Source organism: Myodes glareolus, chromosome 3 (genome assembly GCF_982192425.1).
Source record: "Myodes glareolus chromosome 3, mMyoGla1.1, whole genome shotgun sequence".
In the NCBI taxonomy this organism is placed as follows: Eukaryota; Metazoa; Chordata; class Mammalia; order Rodentia; family Cricetidae; genus Myodes; species Myodes glareolus.
The window spans coordinates 88,917,773-88,931,667 of NC_142028.1; the positions used below are offsets into that span (position 1 = coordinate 88,917,773).

Consider the following 13,895-nt stretch of genomic DNA (forward strand, 5'->3'; position numbering starts at 1 on the left):
AACTTTCTGAATAGGCAGCTGATTAGATGGGAAGGGAAAGTCATTTCAGAAGCCAGGGTAGACTCGGACGTGGAGCGTTCTGAGCTGGCATACCCCAGACCTCTTTAAAAAACCAAAAGATCTGGCAGCCAGTTAGGAGTCGCTTCCTGCTAAATTGAAACCCAGTGGGTGCATTTTTCTCCTCCAGGCGGTAAGTTTCAGGCACATGTAGTTTCAAGACCACTCCCTTTTTCTGAATTTAATATAGAAAACGTATTTGCAGCCCAGCTCCTCAAGGGGAAAGTTTTATTGGGAAGCAGTTCCTCTACCACGGTGGTGCCACTGGAGAAGAACGTTCTCCCATAGTGAGCTTTACATCACTGAGCTGGAGATGAAGTAGCAGTCAGCGGGCGCAGCCCCTGTATTAGCTCTCTGGCTTTGGCTCTGCCATCTCTACGGTTAGTTTGCTTGTGGGCTCTAGGTAAGCGCAGTAGATAAAGTCTAACTTGTCGAGGACCACACTGATTTCTCATGTATGCTTACTAGAGAGAATGAAAATAGTTGGGCTTTTGAGAAGTCCTGCAAGGGAGACGGCAGGAGGGAGGAAAGAGGAGGCGAGAGAAACTGGCCTTTGGGACACTTAAGTATAGCGTATACTGAGCTGAGAACCTGCTGAAAATAGTCATTGAAATACTTACCATCCCATCTCGATCTGGGGAGCCTCTGTAACAGAAAAGAAATTGATAGCTATTACGAAAACGAACCATTCCTGCTGCAGTGACCACAGTAAGGACTCTTGGCCGTTATCTCGGCCGCCCCGTGTTCCCTCTGCAGTAAACCCGGCCGCCCCATGTTCCCTCTGCCGTAAACCCGGCCGCCCCATGTTCCCTCTGCAGTAAACCCAGCCGCCCCGTGTTCCCTCTGCAGTAAACCCAGCAGACAAAATAAAAACTACCAAGCTGAGTGACCTCTGAGTGTGGGGTAGGCACAGGTGCGTCAGGAGGGAAACCCTTATCCCGTACTGAGCTCCAATGGCACAAACTGGCAGTGCCGGTCCAGGCCCCACATATCTCATAAGAGTCTGATCCATTCTTTTTGGAAGATTTATTTTATTTAAAATGGCGTGCATATGTGCATGCCTGCGTGTGGGCATGTGCAAGTGTGAACGCAGGTGCCCTCAGGGGCCAGAGAGAGGGTCAGGTTCCCTGGAACTGGAGTTACAGACAGTTGTGAGCCACCTGACATTAGTGCTGGGACAGCATTTAGTATTCTGCAAGAGCATACTCCCTCAGCTGCTGAGCCATCTCTCCGGTTCCCTCGGCCATTCTCGCTGGCTCCACTAAAAGGATCAATCATAAAATACATATACAGACAGGTGTATACTCCTTTAGCTATGATCCTGAATTGTCTTTTATGAAGTTTTTTTTTTTTTTTTCCTGGTAGTTTTCAGCTAGTCTGAGAAACTGTATCTTTTGGACTTCTGTATATCTTTTAGTGATAGGACAGGAGGTGGAGGTGGGAATTGTGCTAAGTGGCGCCCTCTGCTGCTGAATCCCAGAACAGCGGTTCTATGGGGGCGCCATGCTGGGGTGCTCTGAGAGCAAGGGCTTCAGAGTGAGGGGCATTTGGAGGTTCAGACGTCACCATTTCTACGTTCTGTCTTCTTGGACTCCTTATCTAACCTGATTAGTACAAAGAGTGAACAAATACTATTTCGTGGCAGCAGCTAAGAACTCAAAAGTGCTGATTCTCATCCATGGATATTTCTTCACCGGGAACACAAACTGTCTGCTCACAGCTACGCTGCATGGTAGAACAGTGTAAGCAAGTTACTTTTGTTACAGCAGAAGATGGGACTGACTAAGTGGGGGGGGGGGGGGCGTAGTGGTTTGAATGAGATGTCTCCTCATAGTCTCGGGTGTTTGAATACTTAGTGGAGCCGTTGGGTTAGGTTTAGGAGGCGTTCTTGCCAAAGGAAGCTCGTCACTGAGGGCGGGGCTTTGAGGTTTACACCCTCCACAGTGCTCTTGCTGTCTCTTGCTTTTGGTTCAAGATGTAAACCCACAGTTTCCTGCTCCTGCCACCTTTGCGCTGCCTTCTCCAACACTAACTCATAGTTCTTTTGCAAGGTGTTTTGGTCACAGCAGTTTTTGAAATGTCAAATTTCAATTTCTAAAGCAGAGGGGGAAGCCAGAGGGTAGCCACTGTTACTTGGGAATGTGGCATTAATTCACAGTAAGGAGCTTAAAAGTTACATGATTAGGAAGAACTAGAAGATTTGATCTTGTTTTGAGAGATTTATTTATTTTTATTTTATGTATATGGGCATTTTGGTTCCATGTATATCTGTGCACCATTTGCATGCCTAGTGCCTGTGGAAGCCAGCTGATGTTTTTGAATCCCTTGGAACTGGAGTTACAGATGGTCATGGATCTCCATGTGGGTGCTGGGAATTGAACCTGGGTCCTCTGGAAAAAAGTCAGTACTCTTAACTGCTGAGCCACCTCTCCAGCCCTGGCCAGCCAAGTTGATGCTATTTACATTACTGTCATTACTGAGCAATGTCTAGAAATACTGTGGGTGATTTTTCTGGTGTGTTGGATTATTAGGTGTTCCTTTCTTTCTCTCCTGTTGGGATTATGGGCTTGTTGGTTTCCTGGATAGGGGTGGTGATGGAGTCCTCTTCCGTCTATTTTTATCCTCAACTGTATTCCTTCCTGTCCCCTGGGGTTTGGGCTCTTTTTCCTCACCTTTTGCATTACAGTGCTTTGAGCTTCTTCTTCGGGGCTGGCAGGGATGTCGTGAAGTGCCTTAGTGGTGCTGGTCTTCAAACGTCCTTACTCTTCCCCATCAGTATTAGAAGGAGGCTTTGCTCGATATAGCAGTCTCATTGGCAGCGATTTACCTTTGGGATTTGAAACTATCATTCCATGCTTCCCTGGTTTTTAAAGAGTCGCTGATGAGAGAGCCAGTGTGAGTTTGTTGTGTTTGCCTTGTAGGGGTTAGTAGATTTTATATATTATATAATATTTGATATTATGTTACATATATATATATGATATTTAGCGTGGTGTGTGTGCGCATGTGTGTGTGTCTGTGCAGGCAGAAGATTTTCTTTCTTCACTTTATCTGCTGTCTGAGGCCTCTATGTGGCGACCGCTCCTGTTAAGCAGTAAGAGCCTGGAATTTTCTGGCATTAGCTGCCCAGACCTTGTTGTCTGCCTCTGAGGAGTTATGTGAGAGCAGCTTGATTTCTCACACGCGTTCTGTTTCCTTGATCTCTTCTGTACATCGGCTGGGCTCTTGGTACTCCAGGGTTTGCTTTGCCCTTTGTGGCTTCTTGGCTGTAGTTTATGGGCGTCTTCTGAGCCACCTGTTTTGGCTTGGATTCCTCCTCCTTACTACTCTCGGGGGAAGCAAACTGCATGGACAGAAGTGACTGGTTACAGCAGTCTTGGTATTCATAGAGTAAAAAACAAAATAAACTAAAAGCCAGAGCAGTTGTGTCCCCAATAAGGCCCCGAGACAGGGATACTAGGATGCTTGCAGTTTCTAGTATTTTAAGGTTACAAGAACTAACAGCAAGTCAAACGGAAGATGTGGAAGGAGTGAGCAGGAGAGAGAACAACAGTGTGTGGGCTAGACGTGTGGGGGGCATAATTAAGAAAACACTGAAGAAGAGATGCAGAAAAAGAGGGTAGACATAAAAGCCTGTTCAGGCAGGAATTAGATTAAAAGAAACTAAAGAATGGAGAGAAATGTGAATTAAAGTAAAACAAGGAAAAATAAATTGAAATAGGAAATCTATCCTCAGCGTATGCTTCTTTCTGGGCAGGATGACATGGCAGCCCCCACCCCGTTGATAGCTCTTCCTTGTGGCCGGCTCTGCAGTGGGGAGCGGGCTGCTGTTCTCAGTGATTCAAACAAATTAGGTGTCCTCCCTTGCTGAGGCGGCTTCTATGCTGGACACGGCTTCCTGTTGGAGTTCCCTAATGGGAGACGCTAGCCATCCAATTGCACCTCTCTCTGGTGTGCCAGGGGAGCCTACTTTCCATTCGGGACATCCAGTGTTTAGGAGGGGCATGAGGACATACCATGGAGGACGTGCCCAGGCTTGTGTTTGCCTCTGCTGGGCATTATCTTCCCTTGAGGATCCAGTCTTTCCCCTGATGGAATGCCCGAGAATGCTGGGCAAGACTGCTTGGCTCCGCACCGGCACCGCGCCGTTCTTGTGTTCCCACGCTGCAGCTCACCGTGGCGGAGGTGGGGGGGGGGGGTGCTGCTTTCCGCGTTCGCTCTCAGGCCAGTCACCTGTGGTGCTTGTGGAAGATTTCAGTCTTAGGCTTCTGTTTCACACTTCCGACGGCTCTCCCATAGGCAGCACTGTCCTGGACTCTCTCCAGACATAGTCTATTGAGATTTTGGCCGTGACTTTGCTTCCCATCCATTCTCTTTCCAACTTGCTGGTCCCAGGAGGCTGCCAAGCAGGGACCAGCACCTTCCGGTGTGTTTCTAACCCCAGGTGAGTAGCAGCCGTTCTATAGGTCTGGGTGCTGGTCGGTGGCTGCTCCAGGTTGCTTCCCCACTGGGGTACTCTGTGGACCTCATCACGTCTTGCGCCTTCCTATGCGGTGCTATGTTTTTCTTCAGTCCGAACTCCTGCTGCCCTGTCGCTCCCTCTGTGTTTCTGACGTTCCTCTGTTCCTTCTCTCTCAGGAATCGACGGATTCGTCTTCTTCACCGGGTCATGCAGAGGCAGCTGTGAATTCACTAGTTTTGTATAACGCCAAATTTATTTAGCAATCTGTAGGAGAATCAACATCTTGGACATGTGTTTCATTTTAGTAAGTTTTTCCATTCTTTTAAGTGACAGATCCATTATATTGGATGAGTTCTATTTTAAACCTTGTCATTCAAAATGGATGTGTGACCTCTAGTTGTAAAGGTTTGTTTCTTGTCACAACTGCCATTTCTCTTTGACTCTCTGTCTGGGTCACAGTCTTTCTCATCTCTGCCTTTTTTTCAGAGCATGATTCTCTTCTCGGCTTTGTTTCTTCATGGCCTTCAGCAAGTTGCTAACCCCACCTGGCATCGATTTCTCATCTCTAGAAGTGAGATACTGTTACCAAACTTATTGAATTATGTGAGAATGAAGGACAGGGGTGCAGCTGAATATTCTGCCACTTAGCACAGGCTCCCCCCTCCTTCTCCTCTCTATCGGCCCCTGTAATCATGATCAAATCAGGAAGCTCTGGTTCTTAAACCCACTCTCTCTGAGGAGGTTCAATCAGCTGAAGTTGATGCTGGCTGCTAGGCTAGCCGGTTGCTTAGCAACCCTGCACCAGTTGCAACCATCCTGGAAAAGCTTCCTGGAAAAGGATCGCATCAACAAGGTCTCAGCGATTGCAGGCTGACATAGGCATTGGCTAAAGCAAACTGGCAGAGCGCTCTTGCTAACCCCTTTGTGTTTATGATTCCTTTTCCAAGGATGATACGTGACCCAATTAGAGAGCAGGGGTTCACAAGAAACAAAATTTCCCGAGACAATGTGTCCTTTAACTGTCACTGTTGGGGGGAACCAGTTTATACTTAATTTGCTCTCCTGTAAGTAATTTGGCAATCAGATGAGAAGTTAAGGAAAGGCACTTGGGAGTCTATAAAGTAATGCCTCATTAGAAAACCGCAGGAGACACTGGGCATCCAAGGCGAAGGCATGGGGAATAACTTGGTGTTTGAAAAGAAGTGGTTTGGCTACATGCAAATTAGCCTAGCCTGCCCTGAGGCTCATTTAGCCTCTTTTGTGCTCCCCCCCCCCCCCCCCCCGCCACAAGAGAGATCCTTTTTCAGACATCCCAAGTCCCTGGTACAGCTATGGAGAGGGCTTCACAGCAACACACTCAGCTTCTGCTGTGATGTTCCTCTGAAATGCTTCCGACAATGCCCCACATAACACATGATCCAATGGAGCTGTTGGCCCATGTGGCTGACAGCCTCACCAGTTCAGCGTCTGGCCTTCTAGGGAACATGAACTTCACCTAGTAGAAAGCTTATTGGCGCAGGCAAGAAAACTGAGGCCCAAGTAAAGGACTGCGTAATTTCCAAGGTCTTAAGACTCTTGGCTGAACTGGGGCAAGAAGACAGGTATTCAAAGAGAGGGAGGCATTTATTTTGGTAGTTAATATTTAGAAAATGGCAAATTTATCAAGAAGCAAGGCAAATTATTTGATGTTCAGAAAAATATTCCTAATGTAATAATTTAGAAACCACTCCAGGACGGCAGTAAATATAATTACCAAAAGAAGAAATACCAACTATGAAGAGATTTAACATATAGCAACTAGACTGAAAGATACTTGTTCTCAATTCTTCACATCCTTGGCTTACATTTCAGGGGTTCAAGGTGACGCACTGCCAAGGATAGAAGGCTTAGAATTTAAGGCCTTTCCTAGCCGACCTCCTCTGCTTTCCATCCTGTCTCTGGCTCACAGGCACACTCTCTGTCCATTTGCTCTGTCCTGAATACCTGCTAGATTTCCCACCTCCCTGCTTTTACTTTTGCTATGGCATTTGTGTGAAAGACGTTCTCTCATCTTTTAGGGGGCCGGACTCAAGGCCCTCCTGCCATGAAGCATCAGGCCAAATGTGCACTTTCTTACCTTCAACTTTCCATCAAATTCCATTTTAATTAATTGCCATTTTAATTACTATCAGTCTATACCAGTCAGACTAGAAACAGCTGACGCTAAATAGGAAGGAGCCCGCTGGGCACGTTACATGTTGCCTCGTTTAGTCGTAGGAAAGACTTTTTAATTTGTGCAAGTCTTCATTGATTGAATTATATATTCTTGGATGGAAGGACACGAGAAAATGCTAAGCATCCTATGATAAGATTTACATTTAGAGAAAATGAAAATGAAACAGCTAAAGATGAAAATAATTCATTACTTTCGGCTGTGGGCACAAAACTGTTATTTTCCTGATTGTTCTGTTCCAGGCATGCTGGGTGAAGAAGGAGCCTCCTGGGATTCCATTTTGATACAGGGCAGCCATCCCAGACCTCACTTTTTTTTTACAGCCAGTTGTAGCTGCTCACCAGTGCTCTCCTCACACCAGGCAAGGGCTGCGATCCTATGTTCTTGGCAACTGAACTGAACCACATGTATGATGTTACTTGTACAGCTTGAAAATGCATCTAAGATTTTGTGTATGGCCAGCTTCTGAATGAACATTCAATATGGTTAAATAAGAACAAAGTGGAATGAACATGTTCCATTACTAACTCTTCAGGGTCGGGGCACACAGGGAATTCATTTTCTTGAGTAGGACTGTTCAACTGCATCAAAGCGACCCCACAGTTGTATGGGGCATTGGTTTCTTACTGAGGCTCTTGTTCATTCTGTTGGTTTTACAGTTCTACCTGCCCAATCCTGGGACCTCAAGAGCAAGCTTTGGGTGTCACCTAGGGCACGTTTGTGGGTGGGGCTAGAGAGAACCTGTCTTTACCAATTATCACGTTATTCTCTTGGGTCAGGTCATGCTGATAAATCCAGAAGTGCACTAGGTGTTTTTAGCCTCTACAAATGGTAATAGCCACATTTTCTGCCTTCTGCATGAAGTGACAGATTTAGATACGGGGCAGTAAAAAGTACACTATTAAAAAAAATCTGAACACGCGATGAAAGATCTCAACCCTTCAAAAGCACAAGTCTAAGAAGTATTTGTGCTCAACACTGGGGAAAGCAGTGAAAAACAAATTCATGCTATCAAGAGACTTTGGGTCACTCGTTAAGCACCAACTACAGCAGGGTCTTAGCACAAAGCTTGCCCAGAGAGGCAAACTCTAAAGTACTTACGTAGAGTCAGTGTCTTTCTCTTTCTTCCGTATTCCAAAGGCCTTCCTTGTGCGTTTTTTCAGTCCTGTGGGAAGATAGCAAAGGGTCAGAAAGCAGCCAGCAGCACAGGTATCCTGGAAGGGGCAGCCAGGCCTGGTGACCTCTACCACACACACGACTCCAGAAACAGAGGCCAGGGACTTCAAATTCAATGTTCCTTCTTTGCTACAGAGTGAATTCAAGGTCAGTTTGGGCAACTTTGTGAAGCCATGTCTCAAAGATTAAAAAAAAAAAAAGGTAAAGAAAAAGAAGAAAAAAAGACTGGGGGTATTAGGGGTATGACTCAGTGGTCAAGCACCTGCCTAGCACAGACCAGGTCCTGGAGCAGAGGTTCTCAACCTTCCTAAAGTTGAGACCCTTTAATACAGTTGTTTCTCATGTTGTGGTGACCCTAACCATAAAATTATTTTCATCGCTACTCCATGGTGGCTGCTATGCTACTGTTATGAATTGTCATGTAAATACTTGTGTCTTCTGACGGTCTTAGATGACCCCTGTGAAAGGGTTGTTTGACCCCCAAGGAGTCGTGACACACTCCAGTCCTGAAAAGACAAGGGAAAGTTGCTACACAAAGCTGTGAAATTTGTGTATTCAGAGAGCAGCGTCCGCAGATGTCTATGCATGTGAATATGCAAATATGATTCATTATTGAAGCTCCCACAGGTGTCTATGAGGGCTGCGGCAGGGGAAGCTCTTCGACTCATAGGCAACAAAAGGATGCAGTAACTGGGAAAGATCACAGGCTTTTCTTAGATGACTGCTATGTATTGGGAAGATCAAGACTTTGCCAAGAAGCTGAATCACAGATTTAGAATAGCCATTTCCAGGGTGGATCTGTACTTGAGATTTGGTAATCCTAAAATGCGGAGAGATGAGCCATACCAGGAGAGCTGTGCACACCTCTCTCCCCGTCTCTCTGTACTGCACTTCCATCTCATCTTTAGCATCACGGCAAGACCGGAATACTAACTATTCCCTGAGCACACCCCCACACTGGTACTCCAGCATCTCTTCCTCAGGATCTTCATCTCTGGTTGAGATGCGCTGCTTATGTTGCCAACACTCAAAATTCCAATTCATCCGTGAAGGTCGGGCCCCAACGCCACACACTGATAGGACCTATCAATCTGACTGATGCTCTTGTACGTATTAATATATCAGTGGTGCTGCCCATTAGCTATTTCAGATTCTCTGAGGATTGTGAGCCTTCCTAGTCTAGAAGCCAGGGCCACCCAGTTTGCATGTGTGGCCCCTCCCTTTGCCTGCCTATTTTACAGAGGTATCAGATGACATTTGCTGATTAAAGTTATGTTCCAAGAAAGCACCATTCAGACAGCAGTGTGGCAAGAAGGCCCCCTTCTTCTAGACACATGAACTGAACCCAGTCTGGGTCTTCCATTCTTGCTTGTCAAGGACCCGTGGAGACCTCCCATCTCCTACGTGTTCCCCATTGGTGTAGGAGGTTCTTCTGTATTTGTGTTGCTTTCATTGGTTGAATAAAAAAACTGTCTTGGCCTTTTGATAGGGCAGAGCTGAGGTAGGCGGGGAGGACAGAACAGAATTTTGGGAAGAAGAAAGCAGAGACAGGCAGACGCCATGAATCTCTGGCCTGAGATGGACGTACATTAGAATCTTGCCGCTAAGCCACAGTCATATGGTGATATACAGATTTAATAGAAATGGGTTAATCAAGATGTGAGAGTTAGCCAATAAGAGGCTAGAGCTAATGGGCCAGACAGTGTTTAAATTAATACAATTTCTGTGTGGTTGTTTCGGGGGTTAAGTTAGCCGGGTGGTGGGACAAAAAGCAGGCCCACTCCTCTTACAACACCCCATGTCCTATGTATTCCATCTCTTATGCGGTCCACAGGTGCGCATGTGGCTGGCTTTCTTATGTTGGCAAGTGCTGTTTTCCTATAACAGATGTCTGTGCAATCTGAACTGTAGGGAAAGCTGTACTGGGAGCTAGAAGCCAACTACAAACCTGATATTGCTGGGCAGGGTGGCTTATCATCATTATCTCAGCAATTGGGAGGCTGAGACAGGGGGTTGGCGAAAGTCTGAAGCCAGTTTGGATTACAGAGTGAGGCCCTTCCTCTAAAACAACAAAATGAAAAACCCAACCAGCCAACCAAGCCAAAATATGGCCCCTGAAGCTGCAAGATTTGTCTGGCAGGAAGAACAACCAGAGAAGTAGACAGGACCGGGCATTTGCTACCATCTTTCTCAAGGCCCGTGAGTCAGCCGAGACTCTGAGTCACCCATTAGCTGTCTCTAAGGATGCTGCTCAAATATAGTTTCCAAAATGTCTCAGCACAGCTCGATTTTTGCATTTAATATTCATTCTATTTAAGATGTTTAGGTCTTTAAAATGTCAATGCTCTTTTTAAAAATCGTTCCCCACACAAAACTCTTCCCTATTCCTCTCCACATAATGAGTTTACAGGGGAACGGGCTGACATTTCAAACTATTCATAATATTTAGGAACGCTTGCCCTCACCCCATTCCGTTTCGGTTTTCTTTGTTAAAAATCCCTCTCTCTTCTCCTCTCTGTCTTATTCCCCCACAGGAACAAATGCCACGGTTACATAACCATCATTTTCTTCTCACCCCTTACCCCAAGCTTCAGCTTCTTGCTGCTTCCAGTTTAGCTTTAGGTTCGTAATGACTGTGGTACTCATGAGTCACTGCCGGTGACTTCAGGAGCACAGTGCAAACCCTCACTAAGTCACATGCTCAAGTCCTTTACTCTGGTAACTCTACCTATACGAGACGGCATGTCCTCGAAAACAGATCAGGAGTCACCACAGCTTTCAGATCCCAGGAAGTCCTGTATCATCAACAGAACTGTCACGTCCCATTAACTCATTTGGGCAGCAGCCAGTAGGAACCTAGGTAGGTCATGATGTCCCAAGTTATCTGTTTTCCAGGAAAAACTGCACCGGCGCAGACTTGGGGGATGCAGAGTTCATCCCAGCATCGTTTCTGGCTGCAGAGCTTGCTGTTGCTTCTGCTCTTTGGGTTTCAGTCTTGGGTTTATAACAAGTGACAATAAGAGAAGGAATCACACACTCTTAAAATCCTAGGCCAACCTGGACCGTTAGTGTCACTGACAGTCCTGTTTCTAACACACAGAATATATGTACGCATGGAATAGAGAAAGGGACGTATAAATATGTGACATTTCAGGAAACAGTCAAATTGTTAAATAAGCATTAAAGAGTGGCCCCTCCATGCCGAGTGGAAAGACTTGAGAAGAGGAGGAGGGTGCAAAGAAAACAGGGTGCAGGGCAAATTCCTCTACTTTACCCACTGACTTTCCTGCCCCGAACCCCTCCCTGCTAAGGTGGAAAAGAACAGATTATGCACACACTCCTCCACCCCCATCTCAGCCCCCACAGTCATAGACGGGAGAACTGATTCTCAAGGATATTAATTGGAGTACCAAGGTAAAAACATTTCGCGTCAGCTCAAGAAACGCTGGGGCCGGCACAATGGCTCAGAGGGTAAAGAGGCTTGCCGCCAATCCTCACAGCCCGAGTTTGATTCTTGGGACGTACATGGTGGAAGAAAGAACCAGTTCCCACAAGCTTTTCTCTGACCCCTACGCATGTACCTTCGTGCACCCCTACCCATACTCACAAAAACAAATTAATAAATTTGAACGATTTAAAAGGAAACTAATAATTTTCCAATTCTGACTTCAGAAAGCCTGAGCAATTTTAAAGTCAATTTCTATCCTGTTTTGGGTATAGAGCATTGATTTGGGTCAACTATTCTTTATTAAGAAAAGGACAACAAAAATGTTTTGTTTTGTTTTAAAGCAATGCCCCTCTGCCAATGGTGGGGTCCACAGCAAGAAGATTAGCCTGCTGTGAGACCCAGGGTGAGAAGAGTTCTTCTCTGAGCCATGGGATCAAGGCCACCTTCATGGAAGCTCCAGAGCTGTGGTCTTGGCTGAGCTGTGGTGAGCTGGCCTCTGATCCTCTATCTAACTTACGTCCTGCTAGCTTCCTCCGGTGTCTTGAGACAAGCCAGTCAGGTTTTGAAGGAACAATAGTAAAAACAGAGCCCTCCCACCCCCACAAGACAGGGTCTCTCTATGTAACAACCCTGGATATCTTAGAGTTCAATTTGTAGACCAGGTTGGTCTCGAACTCACAGAGATCTACCTGTCCCTGCTTCCTGAGAACGGGGATTAAAGTCATGTGCCACCACGTTCAAATAGGCCTTTAAAAAAAGGATAGAAAGTTTATCTCAATTCAGACAATTCTGAGTATGATGCTACTGCACAATTAAACAGAACAACGGATACAGAATTTGACAGTGCTGGCCCCAAAATCCAGGGCAAGAAGGAGTTCCATCATTGACATAATAAGCAGACACTGTCACTGAGGGCTTCTCTATGTGCTTTTTAAAATGTCTTACAAACTCTCTTTAAATGGTGTGTGTGTGTGTGTGTGTGTGTGTGTGTGTGTACATGTGAGCTCACTTATGATTTTAAACACGTGAGTGTATGGGCGTACGTGCTGTGAGTGTACAAGCAGAGGCCAGAGGAGGATATCAGGTGTCTCCTTCTACGGCCCTCCTTCATTGTCTCGAGACAGGGTCTCTCACTGAACGGGAAGCCTGCCATTTCAGCAGGAAAGGTTGGGCACAGAGCTCCCAGGTATCTGCTTGTCTTCACCTCCTAGTTCTGGGATTATAGGTACACTTCTTTTTTTACGTGGGAGCTGGGGATTTGAACTCAGGTCCTCTTGTTTGAATGGTAAACATTCTCAGCACTGAACCATTTCACTAGCCTATCTTACAAACTTTGTGAAAATGTAGTTGGCATTTTCTCTTCCAGTAATGTGTCTGAGGGGTGGTGTGAGGAATGTTGCAGGAGAAAAATCCCGAATCTATAGATGGAAGAACAGCACTAACTCATGGGTTCTGAATGAACATTTCTCCCCGCTAGATTTGCTCAGAGATGCTGTATTTTTATGAAAGCCTTTAACCTCTAAAGATATGTCTCATTATTTAGTTTATATTATTCTGCAAGTAAGATGGAGATGAAATATTTCTCTAGGAACAAGTAAAAATGTGGTATATCTACACAACAGAACATTATTCAGCCTTAAAAAGGAATTAAGTGCTGACACCTGATAGAACATAAAAAAGCCTTAAAGTCACTGTGATAACGGAAAACAGATAAACATAGAGAACATGACCTATTCTGCAACTTTATAAGAAATATTAGCAAAGGCAAATCTGTCAACATAGAGGGTAGATGTTGATGGGGCTAGGTAGAAGGATGGGGACAAGAGAATGACAGAGACCCTCTTGAGATGACAGAAAATTCTGGATCTAGATAGTGGTGTTTGTTCTAAGAGATTATGTATGCTAAAATGACCCAAGCAGAAAACTGGATGTTATGTGCATTTTAGTGCAACAGAAAAGAAATGTAAGAGTTCAAAAGCCAGGCTATTTTGCAATGAGAGGGGGGGGAAACGTGAAAGAAACAAAGTACAATGTCTCAGACGTTTCAGGCCTAAATAACTGTGTATGCCCATCAACTCAATATCCTCCTAGCAAGCACTCTGTTTCCTCCAAGAAGACAAAAGACAAACGGTCACGTCACTGACCAGCATCCATCTGCAGTTTGCTTCGACTGCCAAGCACTGACCATTGGGCAAAACCTGCCTATCACCTAAACTGGAGACCTCCAAATGTGGACATGATCACTGGAATCGACAGTCTAGCTGCGCAGGTAAGGTAGACCTGTCTTCCTAAAGATTTCTTAGTCCACAGAGTCTTCAAAAGCCTGGCAGGCTCTACATTAAACAACAAAGGTCAAATGCAACCTTCAGCGACCAGGGAGGACCAAAGAGTAGCTCTGGGTGCCAACCAAGTAAGTTCTCTGTCATTTTTTATCAGTAACTCAAGTAAAATCTTATCCTTCTCAAAGATCTCTGACAGTCTGATAGCTGAGAGGTTTTGCCAGGTTGTCTCACCAAATAAAAATACTTTTCATTATAATT

At 45.5% G+C, this 13,895-nt stretch overlaps 1 protein-coding gene across 32 annotated transcripts in view; it reads right to left on the minus strand.

Annotated features, from left to right (window-relative positions):
- Positions 1 to 13,895, minus strand: part of Sgip1 (SH3GL interacting endocytic adaptor 1) — a 197,482-nt gene that overhangs the window by 97,966 nt on the left and 85,621 nt on the right. For all 32 annotated transcript variants that reach the window (XM_087904780.1, XM_087904783.1, XM_087904782.1 and 29 more), the window contains 2 exons: positions 7,833 to 7,896; positions 678 to 702 (listed from right to left, as the gene is read on the minus strand). In XM_087904780.1, the coding sequence (XP_087760906.1) occupies positions 678 to 702; positions 7,833 to 7,896 (89 nt within the window). The remainder of the gene's footprint in view (positions 1 to 677; positions 703 to 7,832; positions 7,897 to 13,895) is intronic.